The sequence below is a fragment of the Protomyctophum bolini genome (assembly GCF_963924005.1).
Source record: "Protomyctophum bolini genome assembly, chromosome: 14".
Taxonomy (NCBI): Eukaryota; Metazoa; Chordata; class Actinopteri; order Myctophiformes; family Myctophidae; genus Protomyctophum; species Protomyctophum bolini.
The window spans coordinates 29,922,347-29,946,441 of record NC_137875.1 but is presented as its reverse complement, the minus strand read 5'-3'; the positions used below and the strand labels follow the sequence as shown (position 1 = coordinate 29,946,441).

The following is a 24,095-nucleotide window of genomic DNA, read 5'->3' as shown; positions in this document are numbered from 1 at the left end:
TACATGAAAATTGGTAGATTAGTAAGATAAACAAAAAGAAAATTGCAACATAATAGGCCTACAAGAATACACAAACATATTACATATCCATACGTTATTGCGCACAATGTAAACAAATAGCCTATAACCGATAATCAAAATTGAAACATACAGTACATGTTAATGTGATAATGTGCCTGTGTTTTTCTATATATGCTTGTTTTGCTTATTTTAAGCACTTTACAGTGACATAAAGTGTGTGTCACATGTGTGTCACACCCCCCCCCCCCCCCCCCCCCCCACACACACACACACACACTGGTGGAGTAACAATGTTCTGATTTGAATCTATACAGGTTTTAAGCCCAGTCCTTGCAGGCAGTCCTCTGACCCTTACTAAACAAAAGCAGCAGCATTTTATCAAAATCTGTTTAAAACCTTATGGAGGAATTTGACAAATATATGAAACATTTATTCATTCTCGAAAAGAGCACTGAGGTAAGGTTTACCCTCATTTGCAATCTTTAAGATTTTGAATTTGTGTTTTATACAGTCTATATAAAACACAGAAACGACAAAAGACCACAACAGAAAATGAGTAAGTAAAAAAGAAAACTATTACATAGTGAGGTCCCTAGAGATTTAAGAGCAGGTTATTACATTTTCCCTATGTTTGCCTAATTTAAGACTAAAGGCTTACATTGTGAGCTTTTTCAATCATTCCTCCAGGAGTTATCTAAAGCATAAGGTTGCATTTCCTATAAGTGGGGATTGAATTCACACAACCTTTGACAAGAATCTTCGAATGCACAGAGCCATAACCTGTGCTAAATGCAGTGTGTGTTCACTTTGAGTAATTTTAAGCAATAGACAGACAGGTACCATGGAAGTATATAAAAGAATCACACCTGTGTGAAGTGAGTGGTGCAACTCTGTGTGGGGCCCCCGGAAGTTCCAGACCCACAGGACCACAGCCAGGGTGCCGGCCCGGTTCCGGCGAGCCGCCCCACGTCCAAACCGTTTTGCCCCACGTCCAAAAAGTTCAGACAGGCTGAAAGTCAATAAGTCAATTCACTAGTTGGAATGAACACACCATTGTGGAAGGTTTAAAGATTTTATTGAATTAATTAATGAATGATGAGGAGGAGAGTGGGGGGAGCGGGGCGTGGGTTCCGGGGGGGTAACCTGGAGTCTTTGGGGAGGGGGTCGTGTGGCGGTCAGCCCGCGGTACACGTGGAGGCGTGATCCCCCCGTGGGAACTGCGAGGAAGGGAGGAGGTGAGGAGAGAGGGAGGAGGAGATGGAGCAGTGGAGATGCTGCTGGTCCTGTGGTGGTGATGGGGATGGTGGCGGGATAGGAAAAGCATAGAGGATGCTGGGTTGTATTGGGCGGGTATAAGTAGGCTCAGGTAGATTGGCGTGGAGGGCGGAGGATGGCGTGAAGGTATGGTCAAGGTGTGTTCCTCCGCCTCCTGAACATCTGTTGTTCCAACTCCATTTATTTTCTTATGACAACTAATCTTTTGGGTCTCAAGACAAAAGGTTTAGGAACCAGTGCTCTCACAACACTAACTGAGATCCAATGCTCTACCTGAGATCATATACTACCTATTTAAACTAGGAAGTGTATGGCCTGGTCAGCCTGCAATGACATGCATAAGATCAGGTCATCCCAGCTTAGTAAGAGGTTCAGGACGTTAAGCAGATTCTACTCTATGGCTTGAGACATGGACACTTTCAAAGAAATTAGAGAAACGGCTGGATGGCACCTTCTGAGACACCTGCCTAATGAGAGCGCAAAATCTCTCTTGAAGAGCCACCCAACGACTTCTCTAATATACGGCAACCTTCCCTGTGTTTATTCACTAGTACGATCCAGTAGAACAGTTTGCCAGCCACTGCTACAGAGCTGATCATGAGGTTATCTATCTTCCCTTCTTCTCTGGAATCCTGCCTCAAAGCAGACCAGAGGTAGAAAACTGCCGTTCCCTGATGTCATCGCGAGGGACACATGCATCAGTAAGCAGGAACTGGGATGGCAATGAAGGACCGGGACGTCTGGCATGGCATCGTGAAATCCATGAAAAAATAATTATGATGTTACTATGTATTGTAGTTGATGTGCTGTTCACCAGCTATTACCCATGCACAGGCTCCTGTCCTGGATTTACTGCACCAGGAGAATAACTTAGAGGTAGTCATTGGGAAATATGACTTCCTCCTCTGTGGTAATCCACACATCATCATGGCCACAACTAAACTAAACAAACCATGACACTGTATTTGTATATCATACTGGTACTGGTTCTAACATACAGCCACTCATTCACAATAGATGTTGTTGGATTGTTGATTCATGTGATCAACGGTAGCTACTTAATTGAGCCTGTCAGTGACGGTGACCAACCGCCATGAGAAGTGATCCATACCTACTGTATATAAAAGGTATAGACATAGTAGGCTAAATCACCCTACTTAACGTATTGCCAAGGATATCATAACCAGTGGATCTTCATAACACACAAATGGCCCATAAGGTTTGATCACATCCTCTTCCGTTTGACACAGAAGCACAACTAATGTCCAGTCTATACATGTTGTTGTTTATGTCCATTCCTATGTACCTGAGCTAAGCTGGGGATAGAACTGGGGCAAACTGGGCTAAAGCAGTGGTTCTCAAACTTTTTAATTTCAAGGACCCTCAGTTTGATATTCATTAGATTAGACCAGTGGCTTTCAACCTTTTTCATATCAAGGTTTTATATATATCAAATTATATATTTGTCATTTGAGCCACGGACCACCCTGTGACGACATTTAGGCTCTCAGACACAAAACTAAAGAATATTTTGTTATCGTTGGATATCACCTGGGCGTGGCGTGTTTTGGATCTGAATTGTGTAGACTTCTTGTAAATTAACAGTAATGTACGTTCGTAGATGATTCTTTCATCATTGAGAGCGTAAAATGAAATGGTTTCATTTTACACTTTCAAGAGTTAAAGATCTATGAGGGTCTATTTGGTTACCAACTCTCCATCATTCAGATGAGGACCACATGGAACCCCCTAAAGGACCACTGGTTGAAAACCACTGGATTGGACCATGCCATAAGACAGTGTACTACGAATGTTCCATTCTTACACTGTCAGAGTTACAGTCCAATAGTATAAGGGTCCACTTGGTTCCCAACTTCAGTATCAATCATTATGCCTTTGAAACCCCCTCAAGGACCACTGGGCGTTCCCGTACACGTACAGTACATACCCTACTTTGAGAACCACTGGGCTAAAGAATGATGGGAGAGCTACAGTACAGCCAGGTAGTAAGCCGTAGCAATGGCACAGGCAGGGTGGGGTGGGGGCAGGGTTACGCTAGCAGTGATGCCAGTGCTGGCTTTGCTCTGTTGTGGCTATCTTGCAGGACGGAGTGTGCAGCTGCACGTGTGGAAGACCTGCTATCTTCTTTTCCTCACTTGTCTTGTCATCAAACAGTCTATGTTGTCCGGACCTGGGCGTGGCGTGTTTTGGATCTAAAGCGACAGAATATTAGGAAAGGATCACTCATCAGTGAAGGAATGTGGTAGGAACAACATGAAAACAGGTCACTGTGTGCGTGGGTGGGTAAACATTACTTGGCTGTTTTCTCAGAGCTCTGTCTGGTTTGAGATGCACTTCTAAATTGACCCTCCAATCTGCAGTAGATTCCCCCTGCAGGCTGCAGACAAACGAGAGAGACACACACACACACACACACACACACACACACACACACACACACACACACACACAATGCATCATTAGAAAATGCTAATTCCTACCCCTGTGCAGTTTGAGACCACCACACGTTTTCATATGAATAAAATTACTAGTGTAAATATCACTTCTTAAAATCATTTGTAATATACACATATACAGTGTATATATACTGTACAGTATTTATCTGGTGATATTGTTTTGGTGATTGATCATGAAAACAATAAAGATCGAACCTCCTTATTATCTTTAGATTTACTCTGGTCTTGATCTCCAAACCTCATCTTGGTCAGGTGATCAGTGATTTCCACCATGCGACGCTGGTCTGAGACACGTAGGGAGCAGAGAAGAGAGACAAAGAAAAGAAGAAAAAAAAGATTGTTGTGTAATTATATGTATTGTGGAGTCTGTCAGGTCTCGCCTCAGGGGGAGGGGCGCGTTCCCATGGCAACCAGGCACGCCCACGGCCGTGTCATAGATTTAGTGTACTATCCCAGAGCAATTCTAAATCAGCTGCGGCTCATTCCGGCCGCCGCCCGGGTTAGCAATTAACGACAGCCGCAGCCTGTCAGCCGCGCCCTTTATAAACAACCTGCGCACCTACCAGTATCAGATCCCTGCTACACACAGACGCGCACGCAGCATATGCCGTCCACTCGGCGTTGGATGGTAAGTCCACACTTCTCTCACTTATGGACCCTCCCGTGTGAACTATGCTTATTGTTTGATCGCTTGTACCAGCACTCAATGTACTCTTATATTTCCACATAATCAGGCTTGTAGGAGTGGGGCTGGAAGCACACGCAGGAGCGTGTGCCCCCCATAGACAAGTATACACGGAGAGCCGCATGCATACTGGAGACCCACCTGGCTCGTATCGGGGACGAGTGCGGAAGACGGGACCCCCGTATGGAAACGGCAGCCCCACAGCTCCATAAGGTCGCAGTAAGACAAACCGTTCACTATCTATCACCCGTGTTATTAAGAAGAGGCACTCATAGTGGCAAATGAGCAGCTAAGGATAATAACGAAGATTGTGAATGAAGGAAGTCACCCTGTCGATGCTAAATGAAGACTGTGAATGAAGAGTGTCACCGTGGTGTTGTACACTGAAGATTGTTGAAGGAAGATAACCCCGTAGAGACTAATGGAAGCTAGCAGGCTCTAGATAAAGTGTCACGTACACCCTGTGAAAGAAGACAGGCCCGTGTTATGTTTATTTCACCCTTTGAAGAGACTTTAAGTTGGCTTGCGCCGCCAGGCCCGGTGAAAGAAGACCGTTAGAAACTAGAGCGCTTACTTTATGTTAACCCCCTGACTGCCGTTGTCGTACCGACACGGCCACCCAGTAGATAGAGAGAAATAAGAATATAAATGCTTGTGTATCTTCCTGTTGGCCGAGCCTAAGGGGCCCTCCGTACCATACTCGCCCGGTACCATACCAAGTACTTTTACTCTAATTACTCACCACCCCGTATCCGAGTACTTCTACTCTAAAGTACTCTTCTGTGCCTTGTGGATAGAGAAAGATACGCACCCCCCTTACCTACCTCCGGGGAAGCCTCCTGGCCTCCTCTGGAACCTGGAAAAGAAGAAGAGAAAGAGTTATACAAAGGTCTAGTTGGTAGACTGCCTAGACCGGGTGTCTCAGGCCCCAACTTTGTACTTACCTTGTGCTCTGACCGTATGCTAACATCCCCTCTCATCCTCTGCAGTGACGACTCCCGCCTCGGAACCGGGACCTCATGCAAAGAATATTACTGTCTGAGTTCTGTTTGTGAAAACTGACGTTGTTTGAACCTGTTGGAGAAATAAAGCAAGGGGCGCCATCGTGTGTCTAACCCCTGAAACTGCACTCTGAGTTGTATTTCCCACCCGACCTCCCACATATGGTGGAGAATGTGGGTATTCATCTGATCTCAACCACCGCCTAAACATGGCCAGCCTCGAATTGGCCGCCCTTCTCCGAAGTCAGACTGAACTACAGAACGCTGTGCGTGAAGTTGTCCGCAGGCTAGACCGACACGGTGATGTCCCTAGGACCCCCAACGCCGTCCTCTCCAAGCAGACCCCCGAGGATGACATCGAGGCGTACCTCGAACTCTTCGAACGCACCGCCGACCGCGAGCAGTGGCCCGCCGCCGACTGGGCCGGCATACTGGCGCCCTACCTCTCGGGAGAGGCTCAACGCGCATGTCGGGACCTTCCCGCCAGAGACGCTCGAGACTACGAGACGCTGAAGGCCGCCATCTTGTCCACCCTCGGCTACAGCCTGCCCGCCCGGGCCCAGCGGTACCACATGTGGGCCTATCAGCAGGCCCAGCCCCCTCGCGCTCAGGTCGCCGACCTCTACCGCCTGACGCAGAGCTGGCTGACCACGGGCGGAGAGACCCCGTGGATTGAGAGATTAGTCATAGACCGGTGTGTCCGTGCCCTGCCATCCGACGCCAAGAAATATGTTGCCCGAGTCAGCCCCACATCCGTGGACGCCCTGATCGCCCTCCTGGAGAACCACCACGTCTGCTCGGATATGCTCCGCCAGACCAAGAGCGACGCCGTCCCCAAGACAGACGACCGCCGAGACCGACGCCGACCAGCCCCGCCGACCCCGCCGGCCCCGGTCCGGCCCCGTGCCTCCGGCCCCCCCGACCGCAGCCCGCGGATCCGCAGGTGCTACGTCTGTAATCGGGAGGACCACCTGTCCTGGGCCTGCCCAGAGCGGCCCCCCGGCCCCGATGTCTCCATGCCCTCCGCGGACAGCATGAGAGGCCCCCGACCCTGTCTCCACACCGGAAGCAAGAGCCGACGACAGACCACCCTCCGGATCGGGACGGACTGTCCCCGGTTGGAGAAGTATTGGAACCCGGGACGACGAGGGCCCTCCAGGACGCGGCGCCGCCGACGCCGCCGAGGTAGCCCACCCCTCGTCGCCTGCCCCGCCTTCCGTGGAGACGGGACCTCGTCCACAAGCAGCGGAGGAGGAAGTCCCCAGCCAGAACCCTGGCCTGAAGAGGCGGAGGCGTCCGACGCCGACGAGACGCCGGCCCGCGGTGAAGACCCCTCCCTGGAGTTCCCCAGAGTAGACGCGCCGCCCCCCCGGCGGCAAGGAACGTTCGCCACCACTCAGTGGGCCGACCCCAACCTGGCTGGCGCCAGGCGGAATGTCGTGGCCGTCGACGGGAAGCTGAACCCGGGGACAACCGGGTCGACCGGATCAAGTTCCACAGGATCCAGTTCTGACTCTGGAGGGTCATCCTGGGGGAGCAAGTTTGGCACTGGTGGGGGATCCTCCAGCACGTCTACCGGCAACACAGGCAGGACGGGGTCGTCCAGCGCAAGCTTCGGGTCGGCCTTTGGCTCCGCGAGTAAAACGGGGACCAGCTCGAGTGGACTCGGCCTGAGCAAAGGGTCCTCTAGCTTCGGGTCGTCTAGTTTCGGATCCAACAAAGCGACCGCGGGGTCTACCGGATCCAGCTCAAACTCAGACTCAACCGGGCTAGGGTCGAGTAAGCCCACTTCGAGCTTGAGTAGCTTCGGTAGCAAGTCTAGTTCTAGTCTAAGCTCGAGTAGTTCGTCGAGCCTGGGCTCGACGGGAACAGTGAAGAAGACAGGCTTTAGTAGTAGTAGTAGAAACAGAGAGCGCCGGTGGGAGCACAGGCCCGGGAACAAAATGAACCACGTGGACGCGCTCTCAAGACTCTACGAAGGTGAGGAAAGTAGTCAAGCTCCTTGCAGTAGCAAGAAACTTAGGGGGGGAGTGTGTGGAGTCTGTCAGGTCTCGCCTCAGGGGGAGGGGCGCGTTCCCATGGCAACCAGGCACGCCCACGGCCGTGTCATAGATTTAGTGTACTATCCCAGAGCAATTCTAAATCAGCTGCGGCTCATTCCGGCCGCCGCCCGGGTTAGCAATTAACGACAGCCGCAGCCTGTCAGCCGCGCCCTTTATAAACAACCTGCGCACCTACCAGTATCAGATCCCTGCTACACACAGACGCGCACGCAGCATATGCCGTCCACTCGGCGTTGGATGGTAAGTCCACACTTCTCTCACTTATGGACCCTCCCGTGTGAACTATGCTTATTGTTTGATCGCTTGTACCAGCACTCAATGTACTCTTATATTTCCACATAATCAGGCTTGTAGGAGTGGGGCTGGAAGCACACGCAGGAGCGTGTGCCCCCCATAGACAAGTATACACGGAGAGCCGCATGCATACTGGAGACCCACCTGGCTCGTATCGGGGACGAGTGCGGAAGACGGGACCCCCGTATGGAAACGGCAGCCCCACAGCTCCATAAGGTCGCAGTAAGACAAACCGTTCACTATCTATCACCCGTGTTATTAAGAAGAGGCACTCATAGTGGCAAATGAGCAGCTAAGGATAATAACGAAGATTGTGAATGAAGGAAGTCACCCTGTCGATGCTAAATGAAGACTGTGAATGAAGAGTGTCACCGTGGTGTTGTACACTGAAGATTGTTGAAGGAAGATAACCCCGTAGAGACTAATGGAAGCTAGCAGGCTCTAGATAAAGTGTCACGTACACCCTGTGAAAGAAGACAGGCCCGTGTTATGTTTATTTCACCCTTTGAAGAGACTTTAAGTTGGCTTGCGCCGCCAGGCCCGGTGAAAGAAGACCGTTAGAAACTAGAGCGCTTACTTTATGTTAACCCCCTGACTGCCGTTGTCGTACCGACACGGCCACCCAGTAGATAGAGAGAAATAAGAATATAAATGCTTGTGTATCTTCCTGTTGGCCGAGCCTAAGGGGCCCTCCGTACCATACTCGCCCGGTACCATACCAAGTACTTTTACTCTAATTACTCACCACCCCGTATCCGAGTACTTCTACTCTAAAGTACTCTTCTGTGCCTTGTGGATAGAGAAAGATACGCACCCCCCTTACCTACCTCCGGGGAAGCCTCCTGGCCTCCTCTGGAACCTGGAAAAGAAGAAGAGAAAGAGTTATACAAAGGTCTAGTTGGTAGACTGCCTAGACCGGGTGTCTCAGGCCCCAACTTTGTACTTACCTTGTGCTCTGACCGTATGCTAACATCCCCTCTCATCCTCTGCAGTGACGACTCCCGCCTCGGAACCGGGACCTCATGCAAAGAATATTACTGTCTGAGTTCTGTTTGTGAAAACTGACGTTGTTTGAACCTGTTGGAGAAATAAAGCAAGGGGCGCCATCGTGTGTCTAACCCCTGAAACTGCACTCTGAGTTGTATTTCCCACCCGACCTCCCACAGTATAAAAACATTGTACACAATGGTGTCGACTCAGTTTTACTTTTGACTTTGATTCAATTCAACTCAAGCTAAATTCATGTTAACACATGAATATAGTAATACAAATATCCACACCGTGGCATAGCTGTGTAAAGCATAAGACAAAGGCTGGACGTGTTTTAAATTATTTCCATGGCGGTCCTTGATAAGAGAACAAACAATACCTTCTTCCCTCTGAATATCCTGGTTGTATCTCAGCGCACGAGAACTGTCCCATTTGCTCTTCTGAAGGCTCACTCTACAAAAACACAGACCACAACCATCAGGGTATGGGTAACACATACGCAACACGTTAAACACTATGCTTGTAGATCTGCTATTTTTCTATTTGAGGTATATAAACTAAGTCACTCGATATCTGTATATCACTCATCCAAGAAGGAATCCCTGCCTGGCCAGGGATTCTATAGGAAGTACAGTGTCCTATAAACCTTTAGGAAGTGATAGTTTACTCAGAGTAACTCACGTGAAAGGCGTGTTGTCCCTTGACAGTGCCTGTGAACATGGATAATATATATATTTCTTTAAACTCTGAAACCACAGCAGAAAGTACAAAGGTAAAGTATGTACCAATACTCTACCACTAGAGTGAGTCAGACTAGATTATACAGTGTTCTACCATATGACAAAACAAAGAAAATAAATAATGCATTTTGGCGTGTGAAAGGAACAGAGGGACTCACTCTGTCTGTCTTTTCTTTGCGTAGAACATTCGGTGAGGACACTTGCCTTTTCAGTGGCCTGTTGGCCCTCTTTGCTTTCTTCGCAGCTGGAAAACAAATATACAAATACACTTGTTACTGTTAAAGGACCACTTCAGTCATTTTCAAACTATCTTCATATATATGGTCCTCATTAATGCGCATAAAAATATGGTACCATTTTTGTCTACCCCGTCTGTGTCTCGGAGGACAACTGTGGACAGTTCAGAAACCTGCCTACCAGTGGCATTGTTTCGCAGGTTTCTCTTTTTCATATATGTTTGTATTAATAATTAGCAATGTTCCATTATAGCATTCTAACTTTCCAGGAATAGAAAGCCTGCAGTTTCCATTAGCTTGGATTCCCCATGGATGATGATGGCAGGCGGGTTTCTGAACTGTCCACAGCCCAGAAATAAAAAATGGTGCCATATTATCATAAACATTAGTGAGGACCAATTATATGAAGATAGGTTGAAAATGGGTGAAGTCTTCCTTCAATGAGCATGGACTGGACTGCTCCATCTTACATGGCCTTTTCCTCCATCTAGTGGCTAAATAGAGCAAATCCACCCAAATGTTCTGAAAACTAAATTTTAACTCCTGAAATTTTATTCACATGTAAAAAACAAAGAAAATAAATAAAGAACTAATTATAATGCGATTCAACACTAAACCAATTAGATGATTGTTAATTGTATACTGTATGTAAACAACAATGTAAAAGAACTAATCATAATTAGCACTTCACATTGATGAAAGTCTGTGACATCATATGGGTGTAACAACATACATTTATTACACTACAATGTATCACATTATCCGTGATATTTCTATCCCAACTACTCTACATCAATCATAACTAATATGGACACTATAATCACTGACCACGGTTCAGAACACAGAATAGAATAGAATCGCTTTTCGGTGCTGACCCTAATGTAACCTTGGGAATAGCAGCTGTGGAACTACTAATTTCCAGTTTATGATGTTAACTCTACTGCAAAGGGGTTATGATAATTACATTACTGACTATGTTAACCACTGTGATGTTTTGATGAGTTAGTATTTATAAAACCTTGTTTTTTGTACAGCTCCTCTTCATCGCCCACCTCATCCTCGGTGACCTCTGACCCCGTCGTGTACTCCTCGTCCTCTGACAGGAGGGACTGCTGCCTCTGGCAAAGGTCAAAGGGTAGAGGTCAATGTGAATACGGACACAACAACTCAGCGAACAACACCAATCATGTAAATATTTGATTCAGCTGATTTTTCTGAAGCGACGGGGTAGAGAAGTTACATTCAAGTTACGTTTCATAAGAGTAGACAGGTGCAAAACGACACTGAATAGAGCAGTGGTTCCCAAACCTTTCAGGTCGAGACCCAAAAGAGAGATTAGACTTTTTGCCTGGACCATTACTTCTTAATTATTTATTTGTTTATTTTAATTTATGGGATTTCTTAGATTAGTTTATTTAAGGCCCAATTGCTTCTCGCCCATTGACTTGCATGTTATATACAGACAGACTTTCCCATGTAAATAATCGATCATTTCAGGAGCAAAAGCTTCAAAATCTCTTTTAAATCTATAGTCAACAAGGCCTGCAGTAGGCTAAGCACTGGAAAAATGTGCATGACATCATTTCAATTAACTAAGTCTAAGAACACGGGGAAATGTTAGCCATTGTTCACATGGTGCTCTAACATCTGTGATCTGTGTAATGTTAAGCTGTGTAATATATGTATATGTTCAACAGGTGCACACCTTGCTGTTTAACCCATTCAGGCCGGATGTCGACATTAAAAAAAAAAGTCTTCTAAATCATGACAATTTTCTGAAAGATTTGAGGCACATTTTAACGATTTTTTAAAAATAGCAGACCGCGCTATGAGCTTGTAGATCTGCTATTTTTCAATAGCTAAATTATAACATAATGTTTAAAACACCAAAAGGGGTTCCCGCCAAAAATGGGTTTTCTGGGTATGTGGAATCTGTCGCTGGTTCATAGACACCATCACGTTATCCTGGTATTCCCATTCTTGCTAATAATGTTGCAAATGATGTGTGTGCAGGCAAAATAACATTTGGCAGCTATGGCAGGAGATGGAAGCTTGTTCAATTTAGCAACGGTTGCCAAGCATTGGACAATCGCTTTTGGGGAGGGATTTAGCAAAAGGTCAAAATGAAGAAACGTCATACAACATAATTTATACACTCCAGGAGTTAAATTAACGAACTGTGTTATGCAGTGTTTCTCAAACCTTTTCATGTCTAGGACCCCCAAATTGCTATGTATTTGGCCGTGGACCCCCAGCTGAAAAGGTTTTGTACCGGGGACTCCCAGAAGAGAAGATTCATGTTTAAAAATAGCAGAAGCATAATCTCGCAACACGGCACGAAGTGACGCGCTGTGAGTTATGTGTGCTATTTTTGTATAGCCAACATATAAATGGATAAAGTGGTTAAAATGATTGTGACGCTATGTTAACTACTTTTGCTAGGGACCCCCTGGAACCCTCCCCAAAAGGACCAATGATGTAATGATGAACATGAAGGGAGAATCCTACCAGTTGCAGACTCCAGTTTTTCAACAGGGAGAACTAACAAAAGAGAAAGTAGGTGAAGTTAGAACCGGAGGATAGAAAGAGAAAAAGAGATAGAGAAAGAGTGAAATAGGAAGAGGAGGATGAAGAGAAGAACCTACAGTGCTGCCATCTCCTCTTAGCGGTCCCAGCAGACCTGGCTCCAAGAAAACGTCACTGTCCAGAGCCTTGGTGGATCCACTGGACGAAGACTCTTCAGTCCTGACCAGTGGTGGAAAAAGTAAAACAAAATATTTTACTCAACCCATTTAGACCTGTTGTAACCTATAGGTTGTCATACCTTTCAATCCGGGAGCTTCCTCTTAGTTTTTGCTATACAAGTAGCAACATAATTATTATTATTTTATATTTGAATAAGAATTTCTAGGTTTTCAGAAAAGCTTCTGGTCTAAATGTAAAAGTATCAATACTGCAATGTAGAAATACTGTGTTGAAGTCAGTAATCCGATTTCCAATCACGTGATCGGATCGGGACAACCCTATTTTGTAACTAGTCAAGTAACTAAAGTTTTCAAATCATTGTAGAATAGAAGTACAATATTTGCCTCTGAGATGTAGTGGACTAGATGTAAAAGTATAGAAAAATGGAAATACAGTAATAAAGTAAAAGTATATCAACATTTTACTTAAGTGCAGTACTTGAGCTAAATGTACTTAAGTTTCCACCACGCGCACGCACATGCATGCACGTGCACACACACACACACACACACACACACACACACACACACACACACACACACACACACACACACAGAGAGAGAAAGAGTTGAAAATCACAAATTGAGGCTTTAACCTTTGCTTTTATGAAATTATCCAAGACCATTAGGGGTTTTAGAAGATTCTTCTGAACTGAACATGTATTCTATCGATAGTTTTCATTTTAAAATAACAAACAATCGAAAATAGACGATCTACAAGCTCAGTTTAAAAGAAATTGGGTGCACGACATGTTTGTTTACATGGAAGACTTCTATGGAATGAAATCAATTGTGGCGACTGAGTACTTTAATGTAGCCAGAATGACACACACACACACACACACACACACACACACACACACACACACACACACACACACACACACACACACACACAAAAAACAAATTATCTTGAAATAACACGCACACGCACACACCCCTCTGGTGATGTAGCGGTGGACACACACACCGCATCTCTGTGCAGAAGGAGGTCGTTGAGGAGTTTAGTCTGGGCTGAGGTCACCTGGTCCCCTTCACTGGTCTCCTCATCTGGTACACTCACTATGTGGTCTCGCATCTTGCAGCCCTGAAGATGGAAATCACACACACACACACACACACACACACACACGCACACACAGGCACACAGGGGCATTAGCATGCATGATCCCCTTTTCCAAACAGGAAATTAATTTCTTAGTATTTATCCGCTGGTAACAGTGGCTGGAACATCTAAGTTCATTGGCGACTGTCAAGTAGACTGTTATTGCGAACGCAGTGAGCACTTACTATGAGACCTAGCAGATCATGTCTGTGTGTGTGTGTGTCTGTCTGTCCCGCTTTTGTGCCCATATATGGAGCCGAGTGATTTGTTTGTGATTGATGCAAGTGTCTGTCCCGCTGTTACGTCACCATGACTCAGCCATAACCATATAAGGAGTCCCCAAAGCAGCTATACGTCCAAAACCCAAATATGTACGAGCTGCGTTCGCTTCCCGCGTTTGCGCGTCTTACTTGTTGCGAACGCAGTGAGCACCAACTATGAGACCCAGCAGTCTGTCTGTCCCGCTGTCCAAATATGGAGTGTGTTGCATCAATCACAAACAAATCACTCAGCTCCATATATGGGCACAAAAGGGGCCAGGTCCACATATACAGTAACAGCGGGACAGACACAGTTAGTGCTCTCGCAAAAACTTAACTTAAAAAAAACTTAACTTAAAAAAAAAAATACTTTAAAAATAAATCTTAAAAAAACCCAAATATGTACGAGCTGCGTTCGCTTCCCGCGTTTGCGCGTCTTACTTGTATTAAACATGTAATTACTTTTCCAGCTCGTTAGCTGGTGGTCCAGTCTGTGTGTGCATTTTTACAGACCACGTCCAATCACGGACCACAATTTAACATCAGCTTGTCCGTACGCAAGGATTTAACATGGTTTTGTAATTATTTCAAGGTTAAAGAAATCATATATGGCTCAATTACAATGGCTAACGGGTGGGCGGGCCGGCAGGCAGACCTCAGACTCAGCCATAACCATATAAGGAGTCCCCAATGCAGCGTGTTGTCTAACCTCAATGTGTTGTCATGGCATCGGCCGGAAACAAATCACTTCCATATATGGGGCAAAAAGGGGCATGCCCATATATGAGCATAATACCAGTGGCGTTTCCAGGAATTAAATTTTGGGCAGGCAAGATGTGTTAAGTGCCGTCTCCCCGCGTACAATCGTAGCACTAAAGGTTTTCAAAGAGATATACCTGCCAGACGAGTAGGATACAAAGGCTGAAAGGCATTCATTTACATTCCAATGGGTGATTGAGGGTCGCGCTCTAACCAATCAGCTGTCCAGTAATAGTTCTCAGGTCTTGTTTTTGCGAACGAAGTGAGCACTTACTATGAGACCTAGCAGATCATGTCTGTCTGTCTGTCTGTCTGTGTGTCTGTCTGTCCCGCTTTTGTGCCCATATATGGAGCTGAGTGATTTGTTTGTGATTGATGCAAGTGTCTGTCCCGCTGTTACGTCACCATGACTCAGCCATAACCATATAAGGAGTCCCCAAAGCAGCTATACGTCCAAAACCCAAATATGTACGAGCTGCGTTCGCTTCCCGCGTTTGCGCGTCTTACTTGTTGTATTCTCTTTTTTCTCATTGTATGGATTTTGGCCAGGCCAGAAATGGATTTGGACAGGTGGACGCCTGTCCTCGCCTTATTGTAGATACGCCTTTGGCATATACTGATCAGCAATCTCCATATGTGGGCATAAATATATAGTATAACAATTATTCGTCATGTAAAATGTATGACCTTGACAGACCTGTGTGCGTGCGTGTGTGCGTGTGTGTCTACCTTGGGCATTCCTGTGGGGTCAAAGCGGAGCACCCTCTGGTTGCAGCAGGGGTAGATGCCCGTTCCATGCCAGCCTTGCTCTGAATTCATGCCAGGATACATCACACTTTCTGGGTGGTACTTGCAGTTGGTCAGTTCTGCACACACAAAGACCTATATACACGCACACACACACACGCACGCACACACCACACAGTGACAGAGACGAAATGTTTTTATAATCGTCATGGGGGCCCGCCCAAACGATTGACCTCCATCCCCTATGCCACACACACACACACACACACACACACACACACACACACACAGTGTGTCTTGGAAGGAGTCTAGGGATTCACATTTCTTAATGGCTGATGGTAGGACGTTCCACATTCCACACATAAATTAATTGAACCCCTTTTAGCCAAATCTGGGTTACATGGTAACTCCATCTGTTGTTGTGATTGTGGACTTCGTTGACGTTAAAGGGAAACTTCACCCTTTTTGCAAAAAAATATATGTTAATGACGTTTAGAAGGGGTCTTTATGTGTGTAATATGTGGTTTTAGATATTTTAGATGTTAGCAGTGTCTCTGATGTCATGGACACTGGGCTCACTTACTTCCTGGACTTTGTTGTCTCAGTAAGACAGCCCTCCCCCTATCCACAAGGAGAAGTGCACCAAAGCATTATGGGAATTGTAGTCCAGGAAGGAAGTGAGCCCAGTGTTATTTTTGCAAAAAGGGTGAAGTGTCCCTTTAAGTCAGTATTTTAACTTTTAAGTCGGGTAAAGACGAAGGTGGCCGCACACACTCGTAGCCAAAGTGCCGATACTTTATTGGAATAGAAAAGGAATAAAAACGTTTCAGCAGATGCAACTGCCTTCTTCAGGGTGGGTACTTTCACACATACACACTCTGTAAGTTGTTCCCATTCCTGACTATCTGGAAGTACAGTACACTGCAGAACCATGACAGATGTCTGTTAAGGATAAGAGTTGTAAACATTTAACATTTAATTATGGACACATAATTCTGTTTTTAGCAGACAATTTTTTCTCTCGCAATCTCTCTCTCTCTTCTCTCTCTCTCTCTCTCTCTCTCTGCCTAGAATCGGCCTAAGGTCTCAAATGGGTTCAACACAAACACACAAACACACACACACACACACGCCTACCTGCTGACAGCGGGAGCAAGTGAGGTAGTTGATGGTACCCCAGATTCTCCAGTAGACCAGGACCCAAGACTTGAGATCCTCATACAGACCAGTGATGTAATCGTGCACATCCCAGCTCCTCTGTCTGAACACACACACCCACACACCCACACACACACACACACGCTCATGTAGACACAGTTTGAAGTATTTCACATGCAACTAGAGAAAATAAGAAAAGGCACGATAATACTACAGTGTATTACTGTGCGTATATTAAGCGATCCAGCACCTGGTGTGAGAGTAGACGACCTCTCCATGGTCATCGATGTTGATCTTCCCTGGTACACAAGAGATCTTCCTCTCCGTGTCTTTGTTCAGCAGCTTATGGCACAGACCACACCTGTGTTAGGAGACACAAACATACAAGAGTATTACACCGGGGCTCCACCGGGCGCGTCAGCGTCGCGTCTCCGTCACTGCCAGGGAATGTTCCCTTTTTAATCAATGAAGGGTGGCTCCACTGCCCGCGTTGCGTTGCGTGACTGCATTTAAATTGCCCCGGTTCGTTTTTTGACGCGCACGACGGAGACGCAGCGCGTCCAGTGGAGCCCCGGCATTAGGTTTTAAAACACTTTCAATCTAGCATCCCTATGTATATATTCTGCATCCTGTCTCACACAATAGCAGATCTACAATCTACAATCTGTTCACAGTGCACACAAAATAAACCTGATAATTACATTCACACCACTTGAAACTGCACACCAGTAGCACAACAAAAACAAGAACAACAACAATAATAATAATAATAATAATAATAATAATAATAATAATAATGCGTTTTATTTACAAAGAGTGCTACAGGATTAAAAGCATGGCAGAAAAAATAAAACGGCATATGCAATGGAACCCAGCTCGGCTAAACTAAAAGGGTCAAGTTAAAACTAGGTAAGAGAAAGTAGTCATTCAATCACTAACGCCATAGAAATAACAAAAATGATGGGAGCTTGCACAAAAACTAATTTCACAGACTGTTTTATACCTGTGATGTGAGTGTGGCTATAAAGTTGATACTGATTCTTGTCGTCCAGCAAACCAAACCAACACGCTGGTTTTTTTCTACATATAATACAAACATACGATGAACTCTGCCTCTACTCACCTGTAAAGAGTGGAAGCATTGCCGGGAGAATCTCTGTTCTGGTAGTTGGGATCAAAAAGATGTTCAATCTTCTTCTGGAACAGCTTGCTGTTGGAGGTTAAGCAAACACAAGAGATGGCTGTAACTCCACACCCTTATGTATACACATGCAGTCTTTTAGATTGTGTCACAAGGCTACTAAAGGATATTTCAATATTGTGTCATACACGCTACACAGTAATAGTAATCTCCTCAGTGTTCATTTAACTCAGAGTGTACAAATGGAACCAAATGGAGCTGCCACGTAATGTATAAGCAACATTTTTCATTACCATTACCTAATTTAGTTGCTGCCAATTCTGTCACTGCCGTTAGCTTGGGGAGGGTAATAATAATAATCAATCTTTATAGAGCTCCGAAGTCTGACGTAATTTAAACATTCTTCCTGGGGCGCTTTTTTCCTACCCATTCTGAATTCCCATTGACTTTTCTTTTATCATGTCAAATAAGAACTGTGTTCCAAAAATAAAATAATGATCCCGGTGGTTTCACTCAAGAATCAACTGAAGGAAATTGCTAATGTTACTGCTGCCAAATGTAACTTTTTGCTAGAAACTGACCGTATAAAAAATGAGTGACTGACTATTGTAAAGGATACAGAGACAATATCCCAGAGACCTTCTTATTCTTTTTACCACAATGCTTATATGAGACGATTTTAAGAACCCAAATATTATTCTCCATAGAGAACATACTCCCAGCAACCAGGGGACGAGCGAGTGACGTCAGGACTTCTGTGCTATATTGTCCCCAAAGGCCCAAAGGGACATTAAGTCTTCACAGTATGTTCAACACCAACAAAAGAAACAACACACTTTCCCCACTGTACACAGAACCATCCTATTGGCGGGGCAGCTTGTTTAATGGAGCAATGGATGAGGGGACAAAACTGCTACTAGTGCAGAAAACGACACGCTTGTGAGACACACATGGAGCTCCTCCATCGAGAAAAGATACAGGCTAAGTTCCCCAGAGCGCTGCTGCCCCAGAATTGAACCTGAGCTCTGCAGTGGTGGATGTGAATGTGTGTGTGTTTCTTAACATTTGCAACTGTTATACTTTATCAGGGGAAGACAAGTTATACAAGCTCACAACACGTTGCAATGAGACACATTATGAATGTAGATCTGCTATTTTCACAAATAAATGTATTTAGAGTAGGGGCGGGGGGGGACGACGACCGGTGTTAGTATTGACCCCTGGGTTCCTAAAGAGAAATGTGCAACATGGAATATATTTGACTCGTGATAACACAGGATTAAGATTCGGGGTGATCTCTTTGCTGTGTCCTGTCTATAAAGGCCAGTCCACACCAATGCAACTCCTTGCAACCATTATCCCCAAACTGTTTTGTTGCAAGGAGTGGCGACTAGTTGCATTGGTGCCGTCTGGCCTTTAGAGAAAGACCCGTAAACAAAAACGTCAACCAATTGGCAAAAATGAAATGGCAAACGAGCAGTCATGTTAATCACCTGGAATTCTAATAATTGTGGTTGTTCATAATCCTGTCCTCCTACCTTTTGAACTTGTCTTTTCTGTCCCTGATGTCGTCTGCCTCGTTGTGGGTGAAGAGATGGGCAATACGCATAGCCAGGTTGCTGTTGATGCAGTTCATGTTGCAGGGTGTGGCCACGATGGCACTCATATGTTTGTGGCAGTACTGAATACACTCCTCCACCTGATGACGCACAGACAAACACAGGTGTACACATAAACATATACATACTGTATGCATGAATGTACAGAAACACACGGTGTGCTCACACACACACACACACACACACACACACACACACACACACACACACACACACACACACACACACACACACACACACACACTAATTTTGAATGGACACCTTCATTGTTTATATACCTTAGTGTAGTGGTCAAAAGGTTCTAATATTGACTACAAACTCACTGTCTAGTGCTAGAACAGTCGGTATGTTTATATATTTTGCAACAACCATGCAACATTGACATCACATACTGTAGAAGCTATCTATGGGCCTATTGTTTTTCCCAGTACAGGAGAGTTTATCCAAATTATCTGCTCCAAGCATACAGTAAATTCATTTGCAAGTTAAGTTAGGTGAAGACATTGATACACAGGGCCACTTTTTGGACTGATTAGTCTGATTAGCAACATTGCTGTACAAGTTGCCTCATTTTCTTTCATCTTGGAATCAGATTCAGGATGCAATTGGTTTCTGACATGACATATCACCCTAACAATAGTATATCATCACCCTTACAGAGTAGTGTGTGTTTAAGAGGCTCCAACAGAATACAGCCACATTTACGATATATTTGACATGCTCTCCCTGATACATGAGGAAAACCAAGGGCTTCAGCTCGTACCACAAAACCAGCTCACATCACAACACTTACTAACGTATCCATCTTCAAGAACTCGGAGGAGATCAGGATTGAGATCACATTGCTGGGCTCTGTAAACCGACAAACACCACGTGACCAACCAAGCAGAACCCCACAACAAACAAACAAACACTGCAGGTGATGACCCACCAGGCACAAACAGTAGCACCTTTAGTGAACAGAAGTCAAAACACCACAGGTCCACACGCACAAGCATACACAGTATTTAACGACTGTAATTTAGCTGTCAATGTGGTATCTGTTGTTGGTCAGGAGGACATTATTCCCAGAGTTTTACCGAGCCTGGGCTTCTCCTTGTTGCCTGTGTCCGTGGCCGCGTTCCTCCGCACGTAGTTCATGAGCCAGTCAAAGATCTGTACATCACAGTGAACGGAGATGTCCACCTCTTCCCACCTCTGGGCATCAACGGAGAGATACTCTGCAAAGTAGCGCATCTCTTTGATTAGAAGATCTCTGGGACATGTGAAGTCCTGCTTCAGGTTTTTGGCTTCGTCGCACACGTGGATGACCATGTTAGGGCTGTATGAGAGATAGATAAGACATTGAGGTTTCATTCCACAAAATGACATAAAAGTCTAGCCTCATATTTGTCTGGCTACATTTTGTCTTGGATTCCTGTTGAGATGCAACTCATCCTTTGCGTTGGTCCTGCATTTAATTACTTGATTTCTTGTGCCTTGAATGTACTAATGACCGGCAAGCCTCACAGAGAGTGATATGCATGGATTAGAGTTGCCTTAGCTGAGGGTTTGATGTGTCCAGTGTACTGATGAATTCAGGGTATATATTATATACAGTATACAGTGGTTCTCAAAGTGGGGTCTGGGGACCCCCAGGGCTCCTTGGAATAGTTCATGGGGTCCCCAGCAGAGTTGTTATCGAGGCTATTTAAAATGGCATATATACAAGCTCACAGGGCCTCACTTGGTACCGAGCATGTATGCATGCTATTTTTTAACATTCTTAAAAAAAATGCAGCAGTCTGGTACTTTGTAAAGACTGTTGTCCTGAAAGCACTTTACTTAAATGGGTTGTGAATGTGAACTGCTGGTGGTGAGACAGGCTTTTGCACCAGGAATTGTATTTTGAGCATCCAATGTGTCGCTTTGCTCCGGATGCGAGCCAGGTATTTTTGTTTTTCAGGTATATGAAGAGCCAAGGCAAATAGCAGAGAATGACCAGCAGAGGGCGAGTTGACATTATAGCGTTATATACTGAATAGATTGTGTAAAACATCTGCTTCCTTGCTCATTTCCTAAGGACAGCCTTGCCCTTTACCATAATTAATCAATTATATCAATTAAATTCAGATGATTGGTTGGGCTGGTTTCACTGCAGAGGTGAAGTTGACCGGGGTCCACCAGAGGTCTCTTCTCTTCTCCCCTCCTTTTTTCCCTCTACACCAAATATCTTTGCCGAAAGTGTTTGTGAGTTTGAATATGCCCAGAATAAGGACGCCATCGTTCACGTGGTTAACTTACTCTCGTGGTTTCTGAGGTCTGTCCTCCTCCCCTGCTGGGATGCTCTTCTCTTTCTTCTCCACAACTCCAGTCGTGACAGAGGGAGATGTTTTCAAGCCTGCAGAGTGACAGCAATAAAGGAAAGTGACAGCAATAAAGGATAATTATTGTCGCTCAACCCTTTTGCTTAACAACAACTACATATTTTCATCGAGCACTACTGAGCACAAAATGATGGTGGCCATAGGGTCTGATATAATAATGGATTGCATTTTTATAGCGCTTTTCCAAGTGCTCAATGCGCTTTACAATGGTTCATTCATTCATAAATTTGGAGGTGAAGCGGTGAACAGTCGACGCCAGCGTCCTCACTTCCCACATTGACACACCAATGGTGGCAAGCTCACACCGACCATTGGAGGCAATGTAGGGTTCAGTGTCTTGCCCAAGGACACTTCGACATGTCGACAGGAGGAGCCGGGATTCGAATCGCCGACCCAGGGATCATTGGACGACCTGCTCTACCTCCTGAGCTACAGCCGCCCTGTTATATACCCTGAAGAAGGCATTTTATTTGTTGGTAAATTAAAATAATGTTGATTGCATTGTGGCTACGAGCTCGAGCTGTGCTTTCTTTTCAACAGTTTATCTCCCGTGGTCACTGGCCACCACCTCCCCATGTTGGTGTGCGCTCTACCCTATTGTTTTCAATAGGGTATGATATGACATGATACACTACTGACTTTGGCCACCAAGTGGCTTCAAAATGTTGACTTTGACTGAAATGTAGAATTTGGTGTTGAAAAGGCCCCAACATAATCCGCCCAGTCAGAGATGCTCTTGTAGTTAACTTCCTTCACCCTGATGTCCCTACTTTGGGCATACAGTATATAGGTGAACATTTTCCAGAAATATCTACATATTTAAAAAAATAAAAGCTAAATATAGGCTATCTGTCGCATCTTGACATTGTAGATTAAAGATGTGTATGTTCACTATTCCTCATACCACAAAGTATACTGTATAGGGCTTAAGCGGGTACTTCATAATATAATCACACCCGTGTGAAGTGAGGGGCGCTCTTATCATACATCATCTCATAGTGGCCGATCACAATTTGCGTCCTGACTTTTGTCTTCAATGTTTGTTTACACACTTTTGTCTTCAATGTTTGTTTACACACTTTTGTCTTCAATGTTTGCGTTTACACAGACCCTCAACGCTGTAGTCATACTGTAGTCAGTGTACATGCACAACCCAAGGTGGCACTCACTCACCTATAGCTTTGCTGGCACTCTGATTGGCTCCTGCCTCCACCGTGTCCAATAGCGTGGACTTGATGTAGGAGGACAGTGAGGACAGGCTGTCGGAAGGAGAGGAGCCCCCTGCTGTGAAGACATTACACTGGTTGTCCACGTGAGGGAAGCCCCCTGTGCTCTTCAACTCCTCGAACCGGTGAGCGCACTGCGAAAAAGCAGGGTGGTTGATCACTTGATTTATCCCATCAAACCTGAGGCCGATTCTACAAATGCCTTCTAAATCAGTAGCTCACACTTTCAAAAATAGTAGATGTACAAGCTTGTGTGAGCTAGTACACTGTTTGTATGTCTGCTATTTTTTTAATTGGCAATGTAAAAATCACACCGGTGTGAAGTGAGGGGCTAACTCATGTTGATTAGATGCTGTAATGGTGATGTAAAACAAACGGTGCCAACACAAATATTAAACGCCATTAACAATAAAGAGACAATATGACGTAATGAGGCACATTATGACATTTTCCCTTCATTGTCAATGGCGTTTACAAAACAAACATTGAACTAAAGACAAACATTAAACCTGTGTATAGGAAGCTGTCGCCCCTCAAAAATCTAGAATGACACAGATACATTCCTGGTTTAAGAAAATAATATGGTATACTGTATATGCTCTTCACTGAAAATAACACATCGAGGATATATATAATTTAACACTGAGGACTTTGTGGCATGATGTGATGTGGTCCACGAAGGATTCACATCTACAAATTAGATAGTCATATTGGTGCCCACACGTGTGTCATCTGCGGCCGAGCCTGCCTCACACGTGCTGGTCTTCTCAGCCACAGCAGAAGCTGCATCAAGACCTAACTCCGATGCTGCTGATGATGATGATGATGATGCATGCATTGATAAATGGATAGGTCATGTGATGGATGGCTGGATGGATGGTTAAATATATCCTGTCCAGTATCACAGTTACCTCCTTTGGAGTGAAACCAGGGACGAGCTTGGCAACATTGTCCCAGTTGATAGGCTGAGACACACCCCACAGAGAACTCAGCACCATGTCCAAAACCAGGACATTGTTGTCATATGGAAAATTGTTGTTGTCTGAGTAGAAGCGACTCATTTCTAGAGGGTCAGAGAGAGAGAGAGATTTGGATCAGAGCTTAGACCAGTGATTTTCAAAGTGGGGTCCAGTGACCCTCAGTGTTCCTTGAGCGGACCTGTCACATGGTGAATGACCCATACAGGTC

The 24,095-nt window shown here is 45.2% G+C and overlaps 1 protein-coding gene across 2 annotated transcripts; it reads right to left on the bottom strand.

The window, feature by feature from the left end:
- Positions 1-1,024: 1,024 nt before the first annotated feature.
- On the bottom strand, positions 1,025-23,968 carry sanbr (SANT and BTB domain regulator of CSR; the record flags this gene model as incomplete). 2 transcript variants are annotated; one of them, XM_080782317.1, is made up of 19 exons in its annotated part: positions 1,025-3,509; positions 3,612-3,694; positions 3,969-4,057; positions 9,186-9,259; positions 9,488-9,516; positions 9,705-9,790; positions 10,801-10,900; positions 12,428-12,527; positions 13,465-13,613; positions 15,380-15,532; positions 16,535-16,658; positions 16,806-16,916; positions 17,679-17,765; positions 19,235-19,395; positions 20,109-20,167; positions 20,395-20,636; positions 21,599-21,695; positions 22,855-23,041; positions 23,819-23,968. In XM_080782317.1, the coding sequence occupies 19 exons, from the start codon at positions 23,966-23,968 to the stop codon at positions 3,473-3,475; spliced, it is 2,118 nt and encodes a 705-aa protein (XP_080638443.1). In that variant the 3' UTR covers positions 1,025-3,472. The 2 variants fall into 2 exon arrangements, with proteins under 2 accessions (XP_080638443.1, XP_080638442.1); XM_080782316.1 differs by having other exon boundaries at positions 3,612-3,687.
- Between the last annotated feature and the right edge of the window lie 127 nt (positions 23,969-24,095).